At 49.2% G+C, this 20,718-nt stretch overlaps 1 protein-coding gene and 1 long non-coding RNA gene across 3 annotated transcripts in view; one reads left to right on the top strand and one right to left on the bottom strand.

Annotated features, from left to right (window-relative positions):
- The window catches only part of LOC118149919 (uncharacterized), a 72,054-nt gene extending 66,212 nt beyond the window's left edge, over positions 1–5,842 (top strand). For both annotated transcript variants that reach the window (XR_008478337.2, XR_004737677.3), the window contains one exon: positions 3,007–5,842. This is a non-coding gene — a long non-coding RNA (uncharacterized LOC118149919). The remainder of the gene's footprint in view (positions 1–3,006) is intronic.
- Positions 5,843–7,210: 1,368 nt separating this feature from the next.
- Positions 7,211–9,422, bottom strand: OLIG1 (oligodendrocyte transcription factor 1). Its single transcript, XM_008986595.4, has one exon. The coding sequence runs from the start codon at positions 9,314–9,316 to the stop codon at positions 8,525–8,527; it is 792 nt and encodes a 263-aa protein (XP_008984843.4). The 5' UTR covers positions 9,317–9,422; the 3' UTR covers positions 7,211–8,524.
- Positions 9,423–20,718: the final 11,296 nt, after the last annotated feature.

Below are 20,718 nucleotides of genomic sequence, written 5' to 3'. Positions count from 1 at the left end.
TGGATGCTCAGTAAGTGTTGGCCAAAGGAAGGACTACTGAGGACAAATCCCAGCCTTGCTTGTAGGGAGAGCCCGGCCCCCAGCACCTTGCCGGAGAGGCTCCCCGGGGCCTGACTGAGCCCCATTCAGCCCCCATGTGCAGAGGATGACTCAGCCGGTGACTTCATTCACCCAGCCTGGTGTTTATCCACTCGCCACAAACCAGTTGATACTGTTTGGAGCTACCCCGAGGTGACGCTCTGCTGGTGGAGAATGACATGCAGTCAGCTTGTGGCCTCTGTGGCCAAAACAGCTGAAACACTGTGGCTTCTGAAGAACCCATTGTCTGCTGGTCAAGCATGAGGACAAGGAAGGTCCTGGTGCTGCCCCCCAGCTCCCTCGGAGAAGCATTTTGGCTTCCATGTGGGTGCAAGACAGACCACAGCAAGGGGCCCTGGCAGGGTTCTGACCCCAAGCTTGGAAGGATGATGCCTGCCATGGGGCTCCCTCAGAGAAGACCCTCGAGAAACACTGTGGGGGTCCAGTCAGAGCTGGAGGGAACTAAGGAGTTTAGAAGGCAGCTCTGCTCATTCCAAATGTATTATTACTTGGTACCACTGGATGCTGCCATGGACCCTGTTAATGGCTTGTGAGAAATGGGAATGACTGAGCATACACTTCCTTCCTTCCTTCCTTCCTTCCTTCCTTCCTTCCTTCCTTCCTTCCTTCTTTCCTTCCTTCCTTCCCTTCTTTCCTTCCTTCCTTCCCTTCCTTCTTTCCTTCCTTCTTTCCTTCCTTCCCTCTTTCCTTCCTTTCTTTCCTTCTTCCCTCCCCTCCCCTCCCTCCCCCCTTTCCTCCCTCCCCTCTACCTTCCCTCCCCTCCCCTCCCTTTCCTTTCCTTCTTTCTTTTTTTCTTTCAACAGAGTCTTACTCTGTTGCCCAGGCCAGAATGCAGTGGTGTGATCGCAGTTTACTGCAGCCTCAGCTTCCTGGACTCGGGCGATTCTCCCAACTCAGCCTCCCCAGTAGCTGGAACAGGCACACAACACCACACCACTATTTTTTGTAGAGATGGGGTTTTGCCATATTGCCCAGGCTGGTCTTGAACTCCTGGGCTGAAGCCATCCTCCCCGCTCAGTCTCCCAAAGTGCTGGGATTACAGGCATGAGCCACCATGCCCCAGCCTCACACTGGTGCTCTTTAAAGCAGCTGTCACAGTACACATCACCATGGAAATAATCAATTTCCAGCCAACAGAAAAAAATCTATCAGTGGCAACAAGAAAAGCATCAGCAGGTGCAATAGGCACTGTGCTTAACTGTATACCATGCCTCATTTAACCCCCAGGAGGTGGGTCCTGTTATTACCCTGACCTTACAGAGGAGGAGACCGGAGGTACCGGAGCTCAAGGAACCTACTGAGGTCACACAGCCATGGAGTGGAGTGACCAACTGGAGGCGCAACCAAACCAGGCAACACACAGGCGGGACCTTAAAGAGAAGAGATGACCAGGAGAAGGGAGGAGATTGGTGCCTGATTGTGTTTGGATACAGTAGGGTTCTTCGGAGTGGAGGATGGGACGGGGAGCGTGGAGCATCCCTCTCTCCCATCTCCTGTGGCCAGGTCTGCCACACCAGCCAGCCCCGCATGCCTTCCCCAACAGCCTCCCTGGGGCAGTTCACGGTTTGAAGACAACACCCCTTCATCTGAGTTGCGGTGGGTCTGTGCAAATATAAAATACAAAAGGCATTTCTGACTCCCTGGCAGCCCCTAGAACCATGGAGACCGTGGTCATAAGTGAATTCGAAGTTGTCTTTTTTTTTTGTTTTTTGAGATGGAGTTTTGCTCGTTGTTACCCAGGCTGGAGTACCGGCACAATCTCGGCTCACTGCAGCCTCTGCCTCCTGGGTTCAAGCAATTCTCCTGTCTCAGCCTCCCGAGTAGCTGGGATTACAGGCACACGCCACCATGCCCAGCTAATTTTGTTTGTTACAAATCCTCTCTTCGATTGGTCCTCTGGATAGATAACATGTTATCAAATCACTTCCAAGCTTTCTTTACTGACTTTTCATCTGCTCAAACTGTTTTTGAAAATTTGAACAGAATGACGCCTAATGACCACTGTCTGAGGAGTTTAGGGTTTTTGTTTTCTTGCCTGAATACCCGGTGGTGACTGGGATGAGAGACATGTATGTCTTGAAGGGTTTGGGTTGTGTGAAGTCCACCTTCTGCCCCAAGAATGAGAATGGAGAATATAAGGGCTAGGACATCTCCCAGTTTGTTCCCGCAGTTCCCGACATCTCACTACTCACATAATTAGGTCAGACTCCACTAGGTCTGGAAGTGTCGGAAATAAAAATCAGAAAAAAAAATTAAAAACTGAAACTGAGGAAAAAGGAAAGCTAAAAGTGAAATGACCTAAAAGAACGACCCCATGGTCTCAGGGTGTTTTGGCTTAAGAAAGAGGAGGCAGGGAGTGGTGAGTCTCCCCATGGAGTGCTGGCTCGCTGACGCCTGGATCACGCATTAGTCAGACATGCAATGAACAGAAGAAGCCACAGCCAGATGTGGGGTGGAGACTGGGGTACAGGTGGGGTGCCCCAACCTTGCCCCAAGAGCAAAAGGGGGAGGAAGGAAAATAACGCCTCTTCACATCACAGCAATGACAGAGAGGACACCCTTGGGCGCTCCCTTTCTTCTAGATGGAGCCCATTTCTTTCTTTGTCTGGCTGCTATGAGTTCCCTGAACTGGCCTCAGCTTCTTCTGTCTCTGTTTCTGTTTCCTCATCTGTAAAAATAGGGATGATGCTTGTGCCTACAAAATGAAGTCATGCATGTAAAATGCTTACGCCCCTGCCTGGTGCCCAATAATACAACGAGCTCTTATCAGCACCAGCTCCATTTATATTTCTGGTAGTACTGCCCTGCTGTGTCTGCAGTGAGTAGTTTTGCTTTCCCACCTGCTTGCCCCCAGGTGAGTTGGCCTTTCTTTTCTCTTTCTTCTTTTTTTTTTTTTTAACCTCACAGATATCTGCTTTTGTGATTTTGAAGTCTCCTGGTTGTACGACTTTGGCGTTCTCTAAGGAGTTACCCACATTACTTCGAAGCTTCTGGGATGCAGTGCCCTTATGGAATCCCAGTGCTGGAAGCCTGTTTCCTGGACCCCGTTACCTTGGGCTGGTGCTGAAGGTGCAGAGCCTGCTGTCAGGGGTACCTGTCCTCTGTCCCAGGCCACCACTGCAGAGGGGCCTCTTGGAGAATCACTTGTGTCCATGAAAAACACTCAGCAAAAAGATGCCGATGATGTTGACACATGTTCCAGCAGGGTCAGAATGTTCAGCGTCCACATGAAAACACCGCAAGACAGCCACGGAGGAGAAAGGCTCTGGAGCTGTGCCCTCAGAAGCCGTTTTCCCTTCGCGCTCTGCTGCCCTTGTCTGTCAGCCATCTGCGCCCTCACTTTCCGAAACCGTAATGACAAACCTGTAACCATCAAGGGATCTCTCACAGGGGTGGCCTTGCCTCTGCCACTCCCTGTCACCAATCTGGGCCTCTCTTGGGGCTAGGGGATGAGAAAGTTCAGGTGACTCAACAGCAGCCTGGTCAGCCGGTAAGGGATTGGCCCTAAGCCTATCTGTCCTGGATGCCACCGGCAGGGCAGACCACAGGCTGAGCAGAGAGGCTGGAAGAGACCAGAGCACTGAGATTTTCCAGGGGACAGAAGAACATGCTCAGCTCTAGGTGGGGGCCTCCTGTTGAGATTCCCATTCCCTGTCTCACCAGGACAGACCAAGGAAGCAGCCTGTGCTTCCCCAAAGCAGGCACTAGTCCCTGGCATTGCCACCTCCAGCCACCTGTGTAGCTTTGATTGTGGCTGCCGACCCTCCTGGGCCTTATGCAGTAGAAAGAAGAGAGAATGGATAATTTGCAAGTGCCCTTGCCTGACAGCATTCGTGATACTCAGATACAATTTTGGACCTGCAGTCTTTGTCCCAGGTAGTGGCCTACCTGTGTGCTCTGTCCTGTTGGTCACCATGAAGCCTGAGCGTGGATGTGAAACACATTCTTTGTGCTTTCAGTCGAGGCATTTCCCCTGCCCCTCTCCCCTCAGCAAGTGATGTGCAGCCTGTAGTGTCTAAAGACTTGGAATATTCAGCTGCTTGTCCTGAGCTCAGAGCTTGCCTGGCTTGTCAACAGTGGCAGGAGGGAAGGCGGAAGGTTTGCGGAGAGCTCCTAATCCCGTGTGAGCAGAAAGAATGTGGCTTGATTTCTTTCCAGGCATTCCAGCTTTTTTGCTGGGCTTAGTTAAAAATGACAGAATGGGAACTGCTTTAAGAGTGATTTTCTGATGTCCCCATAAATAACGAGACTAGTTTGTGTGTTGGTTTTGAGGACTATCTTGCTACTCTAGTTTGGCACCTTAACTGGATCTTACTTGGAAACTATATCTAATGCCTTTTCCCACAACTAAGCTCTGCCGGATAAAAGTGAATTCACATTTTTGAAAAACATGGCATTTTTCACCCATTGCTTGGTGAGCCTACTTCAGTGAATGTGGTAATCTTCTTACTGAATATTGTGTGTGCAGAAGAGGGGTGGGGCAGTGAGGAGGCAGGAAATACCTACTGAGGGAAATATACTTTCCCAGTTAATGCGCTATATGCCCAGGGAGCAAAACCATCAATTGAAAGACTCTTCTCAACCATTACCTTGCACTTGGCAAGTTCATCAGGTACCCTTCCATAGCAGAAGGAAAAGCCCCCCGACACATTTTTTTCTGGCTGGGTTCCTCAGTGCCACAGGAGGCCCCGGGGTGGGGGGGGGTCTAGCTAGCAGGCTGAGGCTCTCTTGTACCCAGCCTCACCTGCACACCTGGGCATTCAGCAAAGACCAGACACCTTAAAGCAGAGGACAGCACGGAAGCTCTGTTGTTCATCATCTGAACTTTAGTAAACGGAAATATTGTCCATGATTGGAGAGGAGCCTCTTCCTTGAAGGAGCCACCTGCCCTCTAAGCTGTATATTTCACAAGGTTACATTTTTATGCCTGGTTTCATCAGTTTCCCTTAGAGAACACCTGTAAATAGACCATCACTGAGGGCTAGGCAAATTCCATCGTGTATTTAATCTGCTCTCTGCTTACCAATTGCTCACCTGGACTCCAATACATATAACAACATAATTTCTCAGGACCTTGTGTATGTTCCCATTAGGTTCTGTTTAATCTAATTGCTGGGACCTCACTTCAGTGGTTGGCTGGATGCAGGGAACTTTTTTTGGCAGTGAGCCAAGGGTTCCTTCTCATTTTGCTTCTGAGGTCTTAAGAGTGTCTTTCTCCAGGAACCTTACCAAGACCCTCCCAGCTGTCCCACCCCCTTCAAAGACCGGCTTACACTTGTTTCCTTCTGCACAAAGCCCATGCCAGCTAAAATCAAGTCAGGTGGGCAGTTTAGCGAGCTCCTTTGCTTGTGTGACATAGCCCTGAAGATTTCCAAAAGCAGCTCCATGCTCCAGAACACACGTCTAAGCTTCAACCCTGTGCCTGCAGAATGCACTGCCCTGCTACAGACAGAGGTTGAACGGTCTGACTTTGCATTGTGGACACTGTATGTAATTACCTTTTATCCGTTTCCTCCTGCAGGACTCTTCAGTGCCTGCTGGTACTATTTTTTAGGATATAAACTCCTTATATGGAGCAAGTCTGCAAATCTTGCTTGGCACAATGGCCAAAAACATGCTACATGCAGGCAGATAAGTATTTTGATGGCACCTGGAACAGCTTAAATTTATTTATAGCCTTTGGCCCTTCTGAAAAGCATGATAGGCTGTAATTTTCTCAGTTAAATAAAAAAAATCACACACGTATAGTGTTACCTTTCCTATAAGGCATGGGTGGCTTCTTCCCATTTACAAGTAAAGATGGGCAGACCCATTTTCTGCCCTGTAGCTTCATGCTCCTTTTAAAGATGATGTTTGGAATGACAGTGGCATCTAGGTGCTGGTGTTGAGACTGTGGGAGAAATCGTTTATTTCTAGTCTCTTACAAGTATTTTTGTTTCAAGGAGAACCTGGTTTGCTTTTGATTTCATTGACTTTCACTCCCCGCCCCTTGCCAAGATATAAAGTAAGCAAAGACAGGCACTGAATAAGTAAAAGGCCACAATTCAAATCTACTTTTATAAAAGCTGGTGACTTTGCTGGTGGCAAAGTCTAGGAAGCCTGAGAAATCCTCTTTTGGAATGAATTGGTGCATAGAGCACCTTATGCCATGCCATCTCCTGACTTCTCCTTAAGGAAATAGACACAGCCTGGTAGCCTGGCAATGCCATCCCTCCTGCCTCTCCCACCTCCTTCCTGCCCCCCCCAAGTGAGTATTCATTTTCTCTAAACATATATATGCCTCAGATAAGCTAACATAGATAAAACTGAGTAAATCATCTCTGCGTTTGCTTTCATTTTCCTTAAGTTAAAGGGGACACTAGTTCTCCACTACTCCCCTACATTAAACAGTGGTTGGATTTCATTAATGATGATGTAGTGTTTTAATATTGCATGTGAGCAGGTCAGCCTTCCAAATTCTTAACAGCACCAAACAGACAAAAAAGCTTTCTTCACCTCTTAGGAGAATTGAGTGGCATTCAATGTCACCATTGCAGGAGACGATTCAACCCAATTTAAATGATAGGGGTAGGTGAGTGCAACAGCGGGAAGCTCAGACCTGTGTGGTATTAAGCCTCTGTCCGCGGATAGGGAAAATGTGGATTTCTCGGAAAGATGCTGAGCTCTAATTTTATGATAAATGTATTGCTTAACCCACTTTCCAGGGGGTGAATTTGTAGTTAAAAGAGACCTGTGCCTGAAGCTTGACAAAGAATGAATTCCTGGAATTGCCTCTCTCCCTTCTCTATCCCATTCTCTATCCCACCCACCTACTCACCTACAAACCTCACATTTCCCAGGGATGCCTGAACTTGAACTACAGTTTCCTGTTCGTTGGATTATTTTACAAATCAGGAAGTTATGTTTAAGTTTTGTTTTTAAGCAAGCTCAAATGTTGGTTATGCTACTTGTGGGGAAAGGGAGAGGAAAGGTGAATCTCGAGTTCTAAGCTGCCTTTCTCACGTGGAATCCCGGTTATTTACCTACCTACCTTCACCTCGAGGTTCTAAATCCACTAGGGTACAAGGACGTTTTTATTACCAAACAAATCAGACGAAAAATGTAAAACATCAGGCTTTAAATGTTTTATTTTGTTGATTCTGTACAGCGCCAGGAAACAAGGTTAGAAGTAAAATAAAGTGCCAGTTAAATTCAGCTACTACCAACAACCAAAACCTTAAACATAGAAAATCAAAGCAAACGGTGGAAAGGTCATAGCATAACTTTGGGTAAAGGAATTTGTTAACGTCTGTAACAAATCGAAACCGACCACGTCTTCAACTGCAAGACGGCTAGAAGGAAGACCTTCGGGGCGCGCTGGTCAAGGGCCGGGCCCGCTAAGGAACCGCGGGAAGCGCCTTCCTGCCGTCGCCACCGCAGCTGGGATCAGCCGGGCCGCGGGAGGTTCGGGGTTCCCGGTCCTCCTGCGCGTCTTTTAATGAGAACGTTAATTAGCGGTCTTGACAGGACAGCGACTGTGAAACGCCTGGTTACCTATTTTAGTAATTCAGGAACACTGCGTGCAAGGCGGTTTGGTTTTCGTTTTTAAGCAAGCTCGAAAGTTGGTTATGCTACTTTTGGGGAGAGGGAGACGAAAGGTGAGTTCTAAGTTGCCTTTCTAAGAAGCCCCCCGGGTTTAAGAGCGAATACTCTCCGCTACAAAATACCTGTTTCGCGAGTCTCAGATATAGCTCTCCAAACAGCTGGTTTACAAAAGCGGACCCACGTCCCAACCCAGCGCACCCTGCTTTGTCCTCGCCCCCACCCGCCGCCGAGGGTTTGTCCATCTGCCACGTCCCACACCGTCTGCGTCGCCTAACTGGTCTTTCTCTGCCTCTTGAGGTCTGGGGCCTCTTTCGATAGGACCTGGCCGGTGAGAACTAGGCGCCCGTGGCCTCTGGCCAGGGAGAAGGAAAAGAACCACCCCTCCGCCCCCGCCGCTGCTAGAGCGCAGCCCTTCCGCCTGAGAGCCAGGGTGCTCCGCTCCGGGGAGGTGGCGCTCGGGGGTGGCCTCTCGCCGCACCCGGGCCGCGCCAACCACGGCACGGCGCCCTAAATTCTACATCGGCCCCGGGAAGCGCGAAACTCCAGGCACTCGGAGAGAGCTGTGAGGGGTGGGAGTGAGCGCCTTTCTGCCCAAAGCCGCTGGAACCGACCCAGAACCCCAAACAGCCCCGACGCGCCAACGAACATCCGCTCCGGTCACTTTAGCTTCCCAGGGGCGGGGGCGGAGAAGTGGGTGCCTGACAGTCCCTTCCTCTGGACTAGAAGGTTCGAAATGCTCTCCTTGCTCGGCCTCGCTCTCCCCGACGCAGGGCGCAAGGGCGCGGAGAAGCTGAGCGGCGTGAGGCCGGGCCGAGGTCGCGCCCCAGGCCCGGGCTGGCCCTCACTTGGAGAACTGCGCCTGCACGGCGGCCAGGCCCAGGCTGGCCGGGACCAGGTGCGGAAACTTGCAGACGGCGCAGGTGCAGATGCCGGGGCCGCCCGCGCCGCCGCCTGGGAGCGCGAACTGGCCGCACGGTGGCTCGTCCAGCGCCAGCGACAGGTACTTGGCGGGGCGCAGCGCGTCGGGGGGTCCTACAGCTCCGGGCGCCAGCAGCACGGAGCCGGGTGCGGCGGCAAGCAGGGGCAGCCCGGCCAGCAGCAGACGCGGCGCGGCGGGCCCAGCGCCCTCGCCCAGCGCGCGGCGCAGCTCCTGCAGCGAGCTGCCCAGCAGCAGGATGTAGTTGCGGGCGAGCAGCAGCGTGGCGATCTTGGAGAGCTTGCGGCCTGGCGCGCCCTGGCAGTGCGCCGCGGAGTAGGGCAGGATGACCTCGCGCAGCGCGTCCATGGCCAGGTTCAGGTCCTGCATGCGCTTCCGCTCGCGGCTGTTGATCTTGCGCCGCAGCTGCTGCTGCTGCTCCTCCTTGGCGTCCGGCCGCGCGCTGCCGCCCGTGTGCGCGCCGGACCCGGGCCCTGTGCCTGAAGGCTCGGCCGGCGCCTCCGGCTTCTCGCGCGCAGCCTTGGGGAGGGGGGGGGCCGTCGTGGTGGAGGAGGAGGAGGAGGAGGAGGAGGGCGGCTGCCTGTAGCCCACCAGCTCGTAGAGAGAGGCCCCGAGCTGCACGTCTCCGGGCCGCTGTGGCCGCAGCATGGTCCCGGGGGCCGCGTTCACGCGCGCCTGGGAAACCGCATAGTACATCTGGGAGGCGGTGGGGGCGGCCAAGGACGCCCTTCAGGAACGCCCCGGGGTGGGCAGGTCGGCAAGCCGCCCCTCCCCGCGGACCTGCGCGCGGGGAGCCGATGGTGGGGCCCTGGCCCGCGCCCGACCCCTTTAAACCCGGCTTGGGAACCTGCGGGGCCGCGGGCGACGGGGCGCAGCCAATGGAGGCGTGAGGCCGGGCTCAGCCGCATGTTCATTGGCTGCTGGCGCCGGGGCCGCGCCGAGGTGCGGCTGGCACCACTCTAGGAGGTTATTGTGAGCGCCTGTGCCAGCGGCGCGGGACAGGGCCCCGAGGCGGAGTAAGGGCGCCTGTGCCAGCAGCGCGGCTATTCCAGGAGGACTGGTCGCACTGGTCAGGCTGTAACTCACGTGCCTTCCTCCAGCAACTGTCTACTTAAAAACAACTTTCCCCATGTATATATATATTTTAACTGTGATCTAATATTCTTAACATAAAATTTACCATATTATTTTTAGACTACTGTTCAGTAATGTTATATACGTTTGTGTGCATATTAAATTGATTTAAATTAAATTCACATTATTGTGCAGCCAATCTCCAGAACTCTTTTCAATTTGCAACCCTGAAACTCCACCCATGAAACAACTCCCCACTTCCCCTCCCCCAGCTCCTGGAATTCACCCTTCTGTTCTGTCTCCAGGCATTTGTTCTTCTCTTGGTCCCTCATGTAAGTAGAATCATACAGCACTTGTCTTTTAGTGACTGGCTTCTTTCATTTAGCCTACTGTCTTCAAGGTTTATTCATGTTGTAGCATGTATCAGAAATTTCTTCCTTTTCAAGGCTGAATAATATTCCAGTATATGGATATACCACATTTTGTTTATCCATTCATTCGTGGATGGCCATTTGGGGTGCTTTTGGCTGTTGTGAATTATGCTGTTTTTCTTTCCTTAAAATACATGATTTCCTGCAGGTTCAGATCGCTAAATTTCTGGACTAAATGACAAGTAACATTAGGATGGTTCCTCCCTGCCACTCCCAACATCCTTCCCCATCCCTCTGACTGAAAGGTCTTTAGGGACAAAGGAGCCTTTGGGTTGGGTTTGTCTCCACCCCAAAGGGGGTGATCTATCAGCAACTTGACTCTTGCTTAAGCAAAAGTCAGTCAGAAATTGGCCTCTTATTAGAAACAAAACAAAACACCCACATAGTCCTATTAATTGAGGGTGGGAATGAATCATTTTCTTTGCCAAATAAAATAGCATTACTTGGTGGCTATGGACATTTTCTGCCCCCAACACCAATGCCTACTACTACAACTTGTCAGTGTCCTGGGGAAGAGGGCCTTTGGCATCTAAACCTCTACCATCCAATATGCCTATTTAAATGCAAATGAATGAAAATGAAATTAAGTTAAAATTGAGTTCTCCAGTTGCACTAGCATTACTTCAAGTTTGTAGTTCTCACAGATGCTAGTCGCTGTCTGCTGAACAGCACAGATACAGAACATTTCCATCTTCACAGAAAATTCCACAGGACAGTGCTGAGCTACAGTGTGACAGAAGGAAAATGAGCCTCCTTCACCCTGGGGCTTTTTGGTGTGAAAAGAGAGATGCCACTGAAGGGCCCCATCCATTTCTACCAGCGGAGCTGATCTCTGCTCTAGGAGCTTGTGGCTGTGCTTGCTGGTTTCAGGGCTGCTTTGTTCTGGTTTTCTTCCACCAATATTTGCCACATGCGTTCACTCTGACCTGTTTCTGACCCCCAGCTCTACCTGTAGCATCCTGCCCATGTCTCAGGTTCGGCTCCAACTTTGCTTTCTTCTGGAAGCCTTGGTGATTTCTCCTCTTCCTCCTCTCTTGACTCTTGGCAAACAATTGATAGCATTTCTTCATAGCTTAGACTGTGTTCTGTGGATGCCATCTCTGCATTTGGCTCTGATTGTTTTAGGGTAGGAACCACCCTTTCATTTCTGCATCCTCCCAAAGCCTAGCACAGTGTTTGACACTTACTGTGTGTCCTGGACATCTCTAAGGATGGCCTGAAATCTCTATTAGCTCAGAGGCTCATCCCTTAAATGCACAAACTCCTGACAATGCTCTAACCCAAGCATTTTCCTAACGGTTTTATAGGGAGGGAAGGAACCCAGCAGGACCTCCTGCCTGTCAGAGGAGTCTGGCCTGACTTGGTGCTGGGGGCCCTACTTTAAGAGAGAGAGGGAAGCCTTGGCAGAAAGGAGACTGATTCTTAAGCAGAACCATACTAAGCAGGAATGAAAGAGAGAGACCAAGAGAATAGCCTTGAAAGTTTCAAGCAATTAAGTCTAACACCTCACTAGTCATTTTGCCTTCTGTTAAAACAGCTTGCTTTCAAATCATTTTTACAGACACTTTTACACTTGGTTCTCATGGGACCCCTGTGAGCTGGGCCTTTTCGATCCCTTGCTGCTCATGATAAAACAGGCTCCTGGAAGGCAGTAGACTGCTGTGCCTTCAGACAGATCGGGCAGAGCTGCCCCATCAAAGACTGGCTTCCTGAATTCCCTTCAGCAGAACCAGACTTCCAGGAAGCCCAATAGAGGAGGGTGATGGGGTGGGTTGGGGACTGAGTGTAGGGATAGAGGGGCCAGCCTAGACTATGCCAGTATTGATGAGTTGGTGGGTTCTAGCCATGTTCCCCAAGAGAGTGTCCCCAGAGTCCTGCCACCATAAACCCTGCTCTAGCCTCTTTGGCAGTGCCCGTTCTCACTATCAGGACCTTCTGTCCTGTAGCTGAGGTGCCAGACTGGGGCAGGCCCTAGTGACCTCCCCCTCCAGCTTCCTCCTCTGCCCACAGCCTAGGTGGGGTTCCTAGGGCCTTACCCTGCCATCAGGAAGAGGAAGTGAATGGGGGAGACAAAATCTAAAGGCTTGGCCAGAGTTGCCTAACTTGTACCCTCCCAATTTCCCACCCACAGGAAGGATCACCCAGGAATCAAAGAGATGGAGACACACCTGCTGCTTTTGCCCCCAGAACCACCCCTCTTTCCTGAGGGTTTTCTTTAGACCTAAGTTTCACCTCATTTCCTCCTTCTTGGAAAACTTCTCTCTCCTTCAGCCAAGGATACTAGGAACCAGACATGCTGTGTGTTTCAGTGTCTTGGTAGACGGACCCAGAAGAGGGTTCTGGGTGGCCATCCAGCTCTAGCCTGGGCACGGGATTTGTGGCTGGTTGGAGCTGGCGACTTGGACGGTACCTTGTGCTGGGCTCAAGCAGCGGCATGCAAAGCGTGACAGCTGGCAAGGGCCAGACAGTTACTGTGGCCGCTGGCACAGGCCCCGGGGACTGTCTCAAGGGGAGGCAGCTGCTGCGGCCTCCCACATTGAGGACATGCTTGGGGAGCAACTTGTGTCCACCATAACAACCGCTTTTGTCTTTGCCTAGAAGGGCTTGTGTGTGTGTGTTGGTGATTCCTTTCACTCTGCAGAGGTGTGCACATCAGATTTCCTTTTCCTTGTGTAGAAACCTAGTGTTTCCTGCCCATTCCCCCATCCCTGCCACCTACTCTTGCTTTGGGTCAAAAAGCTTGGACCTTGGAAATGGCGGACACTGAAGACTCAGAGCCTCAGTGATGTGTGAGCGTGTTTCGGATGTACCACCATCCCTCTCCTCTGTGAGAGCAGAGATGGGCTGTACTGCTGCAAAGCCCCCTGCTGTCCTGTGTGAAACTGTCCTGTTGCAGAAGGCCAGCTGAGTGCAAGCAGTCAGCTGCTAACGTGTGCTGCTTAACTGGCTTGAGCTTAGACCTCTAATGGAATGATGAAGTTCACTTTTTAAAAGTGCTGCTTACTTCTAAGAAGATCAAAATTCTTTGGAAAGTTTAAATTACCCAGTCGGTGTTGATATTCACACTGTCTCTAGGGAAAATGGCAGCCTTGTCCAATGTTTTCCTATATTCCCCATCCCATTCAAATATAACTCTTCCTGGAACACGAAGGTCAGGGAAGGAGCTGCAGAGAGAGCAGCCCTTAACTTTGTTCTAGATTTCTCCCTTCTGGATAGAGGAGAGTAGTAATAGAGAAAATGTGAAGGAGGAGATGGATCGCTCTTTGGTAGTTGTTCTGGACAGGGAGGGACTCTTTAGGGACGCTCGATCCCATCTCATCTGGGACGAGCTGGCCAGAGTCAAAGCCACACTTAGAAACAGTTCAGGTTAAATAAAGATTCCTGCTGGGAAAATGTGAAAGAAGATGAGTTTTGTTTGCTTTTGACAGAGAATACAAGTTGAACAAGTTGTTGTAAACGGACTCAATGTTGATTGTTACTTACAATGTTGTGTGAATCCAATGTGGTTGTCACGGTTGTCTTGATTCACAGTGTGGAAGGACACAGGCAGTAACGCAGTGTTCTTGGTTCTGATGACAGCACTCAAGAGTATCAAACGCCATGGTTTGTGTTTTGCAAATAGTATAAGAAGCTTTATTTTATTTTTAATTTTGGCCTAAATAACTTAAGGTTATTTCTGAGCCTAAATTCGTCCCATGACATTTGTGTGTGTGTGTGTGTGTTTGTGTGTGTGTTTGTGTGTGTGTTTGTGTGTGTGTTTGTGTGTGTTTGTGTGTGTGTGTTTGTGTGTGTGTGTTTGTGTGTGTTTGTGTGTGTGTGTTTGTGTGTGTGTGTTTGTGTGTGTGTGTTTGTGTGTGTGTGTTTGTGTGTGTGTGTTTGTGTGTGTTTGTGTGTGTGTGTTTGTGTGTGTGTGTTTGTGTGTGTGTGTGTTTGTGTGTGTTTGTGTGTGTTTGTGTGTGTGTGTTTGTGTGTGTGTGTTTGTGTGTGTGTGTGTTTAAAAGTTAAGAGAAAAAATAGGAAAGAAATGATCATCTATGAATTATGTACTTTGGAGGGTTCCTTTTAATTTAAAATCTTTTTTTTTCTGAGACAGTCTCACTCTGTCACCCAGGCTGGAGTGCAGTGATGCGATCTCAGCTCACTCAACCTCTGCCTCCCAGGTTCAAACGATTCTTGTGCCTCAGCCTTCCGAGTAGCTGGGATTACAGGTGTGCGCCACCACACCCAGCTAATTTTTTGTATTTTTAGTACAGACAGGGTTTCACCCTGTTGACCAGGCTGGTCTCAAACTCCTGACCTCAAGTGATCTGCCTGCCTTGGCCTCCCAAAGTGCTGGGATTACAGGCATGAGCTACCACTCTCAGCCTAATGAAAAATCTTGATACAGCTTTTGGTGACATAGCTCAAACAGATGGGCGTGCCCGCTCTCCCCACACAACACATACAGACGTAGGGTGACCTAACAGATGTGGGAATTTTCATTGCTTCTGTGAGAACCAAACAATAAATATCTCTTACCGTTTATTTGAAAACAACTATTCTTTACAAGAAGTTTCACATAAGTATTGCGAAATGCGCTCTAAAAGAGAAGTGCATCGTTTGCTTTATAGATGTTCAGAGAGTTTCTGCCACATCAAAACTTGAAAGCAGGTTGGTAGGTTTGAGGCAGAGAAAGGGAGCATGACAGAGGTCCTCGGAGGGAGTGTGAGAAGAATAACTGTGATGAAGATGTGGATATGAGCCCATGCAACTTGCGGTCTGAAGGGCTGGTTTGGTGCAGAACAAAAATATCCTCTGAGCCTCCCTGAAGGTAGTAGCTGAAGCCAATGCTTCCAAGGCTTACACTGATACAATAAAAAGAGACAATTTGCTTGGAAGGCTGTGGCTAATTTATAACACAATGTCCAATGTCATGGTTAGTTTTGTTGCAAAAATTTGGCAGTTTAACCCAGAGTCTCAGGCAGCCTGAAAAGATTTGAGCAGTTCTGGCTACAGCATCTCTGCCTTGCTGGATGTTCCGAATGGTTCAAACAAGCCCTTTCATAGAGACGCAGGGCCAAGTGCGCTCAAAGGAATGAGGGAAACAAAGGTGGCTCTGAAGTCATTTCCCCGCACTGGGTCCAGCCATCCGGTTTCACTCCTTCCCCATTGAACCGGCAGAATGCAACAGGAAGAGCGGGGATGAAAGAGAACAAACAGGCCGATGTGTTTGGGGAGAGAATGGAGAGAAGCCGGGGCGCTGAGCTGCTAAACTTTTTCATTCTAGGTTTTTCAGAAAGGAGTGAATGATGAATTATAGAAACCTGAAAGGTAATAAAATATGGGTCACTGGAGCGCTGAGTCCAAGTTCCTAAAACACCTGCAGAAGCAGAAGGTTCTGGAAGTCAGTGCGGCCCCACAGTCACCAGGGCAGACACCCTGCCAGAGACACAGAGGGAACTGTTCACAAGCTCACCTGTTGTTTTCCCGTTGGCTCCCGGTCCTTCCCAGTCTGTAAGAGCTGGCGGCTGGATCTGACTCCAGATTAGACCACCAGGGGAAAAAGAAAGGCTGTGTGAAGACTTCCCAGGGAGCAGTTAAGGAAACCGGAGCTCCAAGGCCTCCGCCTTTTTCTCTCCGAGGCGCTCTGACCTGGAAATATTAACTCAGTGGTGAGGACTATCCGAGTTAAACATGCAAATCTTCTCCCCTGTAATATTCTAAGGCTTTTCTTTTCCTTTACTCAAAGGCATGGCCTATTTATATCATACAAAGAAGAGTCCTGATCTCCTGATCCCTGGATTGGGGATGAGAACAGCTCTACTCATCTGAGCCTCAGTTTCCTCATTTCTAAAGCAGGGGTAATAGCAGTTATCTCCTAGGGTTGTTGTAAAGTTGAGAAGGAAATGTAAGAGACAGCCAGATGCAGTGGCTCATGCTTGTAATCCTAGCACTTTGGGAAGCCGAGGTGGGTGGATTGCTTGAGGTCAGGGGTTCGAGACCAGCCTGGGCAACATGGCAAAAACCAATCTATAGGAAAAATACAAAAATCACCTGGGCATGGTGGCGCACACCTGTTGTCGCAGCTACATGTGAGGCTGGGGTGGGAGGATTGCTGGAGCCTGGGAGGTTAAGGATGCAGTGAGCCATGATCACACCACTGCACTCCAGCCTGGGCAACAGAGTGAGACCCTGTCAAAAGGGAGAGAGTGAGAGAGAGAGAGAGGGAAAAGAAAGAAATATAAGTGAGATGTCCCACCCAGAGCCTGGCACATAGTAGTATCTCAGTAAAATGATAACAGTAGCTAATATTTATTGAGTACTTGTGATATGTCAGGTACCAAAGCTAATACAACCTCTGAGGCTGACTCCTCCCACATATTTGAGTGCGGGCTCTCAGGTCTCCAACTCAGCCCTGACACTTACTTCATTTCTGGTTTCCATTCAGACTAAAGCAGTGTCCCAGTTCTGTTTGCGTAAGTGCATGCCTTCTCTGCATCCAGCTTACATGGTTTCCGCCCCATCTGTCCCTGGGCTCACTGAATACCCAGGATATTCCACTCACAGGACCCTGTTCCAGGGTGCTGTCCTGGACACACTAAACCAAAATCCAGCAACGACTTGCTAAGGAAATTGTAGTGATGGGAGCTCAGTGAGATCCTAGACACCCTTGGAGAGAGAGCTGTCACGCCAGCTTTGAGGCTGGACTATCTGGTTTGGAGTCCTGGTTGCCTCACTTATTAACTGTGTGACTTGGGAGAAGATGCTTATTTGTCAGTCCCTCAGTTTCCTTTATCTGCAAAACAAGAGTGAAAATGGAATTCATTTCCTAGGAGGGTGGTGATTGAGTGTGGTGATATCCGTAAGACACCGAGAACGTGAGGATGGTGTTAGCTGTCATGATCATCTTACTAAACCTTGTTGTGAGTTGATCATGTCCCCCAAGTTCATGTTGAAGTCCTAACCCCCAGGACCTCACAATGTGACCTTACTTGGAAATAGGGTCATGGCAGAGGTGATTAGTTAAGATGAGGTCACTAGGGTGGGCTTCTGATGCAAATGACTGGTGTCCTTATCCAAGGGAGAATATGAGCACTGACATGCGCATGGGGAGAACTCCATGTGAAGATGAAGGCAGAGATTGGGGTGACACTGAGATCAGACCCTGCAAGTCAAGGAAGCTCAAAGATCGCCAGCAACCCCCAGACGCTGAGGAGGGTGTGGAGCAGATCCTTCTTCGCAGCCTCAGAGGAACTTACCCTGCCAATGCCTTGAGCTCGGACTCCCGGCCTCCAGAACTGGGAGGCAGGATGTTTCTGTTGTTAAACCCCCCAGTCTGTGGTACTTTGTTGATGTCAGCCCTGGAAAACAGATACAGCCTCTGAGCCTCACTCCTCCTGTGTCTTAGAGCACAGGTCTGCAGTGAGCTCCTTAGCCCTGCCACTTCCAAGTTTATGAACTTGGGGGAGTGACTTACCCTCTGAATGCCTGACTTAATTCATCTGTAAAGGAAACTCATAATGACACTTAACTCACAAGGGATTTTTTAAATTGCATTTTAGGTTTTGGGGTACATGTGAAGAACATGCAAGGTTGTTGCATAGGTACATACATGGCAGTGTGATTTGCTGCCTTCCTCCCCATCACCTATATATGGCGTTTCTCCCCGTGCTATCTCTCCCCAACTCCCCACCTCCCGCTGTCCCTCCCTTAGTTCCCTCTGACAGACCCCACTGTGTGATGCTCCCCTCTCTGTGTCCATGCGTTCTCATTGTTCAACACCCACCTATGAGTGAGAACATGCAGTGTTTGATTTTCTGTTCTTGTGTCAGTTTGCTGAGAATGATGGTTTCCAGATTCATCCATGTCCCTACAAAGGGCAGGAACTCATTTTTGATGGCTGCATAGTATTCCATGGTGTATATGTGCCACATTTTCCCTGTCCAGTCTATCATGGATGGGCATTCCAGGTCTTTGCTATTGTAAACAGTGCTGCAATGAACTTTTGTGTGCATGTGTCCTTATAGTAAAATGATTTATAATCCTTTGGATATATACCCAGTAATGGGATTGCTGGGTCAAATGGAATTTCTATTTCTAGGTTCTTGAGGAATTGCCACAATGTCTTCCACAATGTTTGAACTAATTTACACTCCCACCAACAGTATAAAAGTGTTCCTATTTCTCCACATACTCTCCAGCATCTGTTGTCTCCACATTTTTTGATGATTACCATTCTAACTGGCGTGAGATAGTTTCTCAATGTAGTTTTGATTTGCATCTCTCTAATGACCAGTGATGATGAGCATTTTTTTCATGTTTGTTGGCATCATGTATGTCTTCTTTTGTAAAGTGTCTGTTCGTATCCTTTGCCTACTTTTGAATGGGCTTATTTGTTTTTTTCTTCTAAATCTGTTTTAGTTCCTTGTAGATTCTGGATATCAGCCCTTTGTCAGATGGGTAGATTGCAAAAATGTTTTCCCATTATGTTGGTTGCTGATTCACTCTAATGACTGTTTCTTTTGCTGTGCAGAAGCTGTGGAGTTTGATTAGGTCCCATTTGTCTATTTTGGCTTTTGTTGCCAATGTTTTTGGTGTTTTGGTCATGAAGTCCTTGCCTATACCTATGTCCTGAATGGTTTTGCCTATGTTTTCTTCTAGGGTTTTTATGGTGTTAGGTCTTATGTTTAAGTCTAATCTATCTGAAGTTAATTTTAGTGTAAGGTGTCAGGAAGGGTGTTTTCCCAACACCATTTATTAAACAGGGAATCCTTTCCCCATTGCTTGTTTTTGTCAGGTTTTTCAAAGATCAGATGGTTGTAGATGTGTGGCATTGCCTCCGAGGCCTCTGTTCTGTTCCATTGGTCTATATCTCTGTTTTGGTACCAGTACCATGCTGTTTTGATTACTGTAGCCTTGTAGTATAGTTTGAAGTCAGGTAGCATGATGCCTCCAGCTTTGTTCTTTTTGCTTATAATTGACTTGGCTATTCGGGTGCTCTTTTGGTTCCATATGAAGTTTAAGGTGTTTTTTTCCAGTTCTGTGAAGAAAGTCATAGATAGCTTGATGGGGATAGCATTGGATCTGTAAACTACTTTGGGCAGTATGGCCATTTTCATGATATTGATTCTTCCTAACCATGAACATGGAATGTTTCTCCATCTGTTTGGGTCCTCTCTTATTTCGTTGAGCAGTGGTTTGTAGTTCTCCTTTACGTTCCTTCACAAGGGATTTTTAAAGCAAGGGTCTGATGGGTGTCTGGCTCACCATCATGTTCACTGTTCTATGCAGTTTGGTGATTTCTGGGGACTTGGAGTCTTAAGGCAGAACTCTGTTCTAAGTTAGATTACTTGAGGGTCTTGTTCAAGTACAGATTCTCATTCAATGGGTTTGAGTGGGGGCAGAGATTCTGTTTTTCTTTCCTTTTTTCTCTTCTGGAGATGGAGTCTCGCTGCTGTATTGCTCAGGTGGGAGTGCCATGGCTATTCATAGGTACGTTCATAGCTCTCTGCAGCCTCAAACTTCTAGGCTCAAGCGATCCTCCTGCCTCAGCCTCCTGAATAGCGTGGGATCATCAGTGCACAACACGACACCTGGGGTATTTTTAATAAGCTTCCAGGTGAAGGTGATGCTGATCAGAGGACCACATTTGAAGTAGTGAGTAGCAAGGGCCAAGATGACCTGAGCAGGTCCCATCAGGGATCATGAGACTGAACTCGAATTTTACAAGAAACCTTCTTTCCATATCCATGTCACTTAGGCACATGAGTATTTGACGGAGTGCTCAACCGTGCTTAAAGAAAGAGCAAAGTCGGCTTTGGAGAAAATCATTTCGACCAGGGGCGGATGCCCTACCTCACGGGACAGCTGCACACTGGTGAAGGGGACATTATGAGAGGAGCCTGAGACCTCAGATTGGTCCTGCCCCTGGGAGAGGGAGTTGGATGTATGACATGTGGCAGGTGTGTGATGACGTGGAATAGGGCAGAGTGAAGAAGCCATGTGCCGGGAACATGGGCCAAGCCCATTCTTCTGTCTGACCTTGGTTCCAACTGTTCCTTCTGTCTGAAGCCTCCACCCAGGCCTTTTCAATGTTGAGATCTTAGTGAAAATATGAGCCCCCAAAGAGAGCTTCTCATACCACCCAAGCCAGTGGCCCCCCTCCCCGTCAGTTACTCTGACGTCAGTCCAGGTTTGTGAGTGCATGCTCTGCAGCAGAGGTCTGTGGTCACCTCTATCCAGCTGTGACGGAGATGTTCCCTGCAGAGGAATAGCCCCACACTTATTTTTTGCAAAGTACTTTTTCATCTGTTGGCCACTCCTCCCTGCTTTATTTTCCTCTTGGCACTCAGCAGCCACTAAAGCCACCTCGGCACCAACTTGCCTACTTGTTTGTATGTGGCTGTCCCTCTTGCTCTAGAGGCTTCCATGAAAGGCCTGTTCTCAGCTGGATCTCAGTGCTTGGACAGGGCTGGTCCCTGAGTAGATGCTTAATAAAGATTTGGATGAATGAGTGAGGAGGAAGAATCTAGATGGATTGATCAGAGTCCCCTGACCCATTCAGGGGACTTTGGTCAGTCATCTGCTATGGTGCAGAGCCCTGTTCCAGGCCCT

This window comes from Callithrix jacchus, chromosome 21 (genome assembly GCF_049354715.1).
Source record: "Callithrix jacchus isolate 240 chromosome 21, calJac240_pri, whole genome shotgun sequence".
NCBI lineage: Eukaryota > Metazoa > Chordata > Mammalia > Primates > Cebidae > Callithrix > Callithrix jacchus.
Note: the sequence above shows the minus strand (reverse complement) of the source record. Positions and strands in the feature narration are given on the sequence as shown.

What these genes read in the sequence shown, in the direction of transcription:
- OLIG1 (XM_008986595.4), bottom strand. Translation starts at nt 9,316, where the DNA reads ATGTACTATGCGGTTTCCCAGGCGCGCGTGAACGCGGCCCCCGGGACC.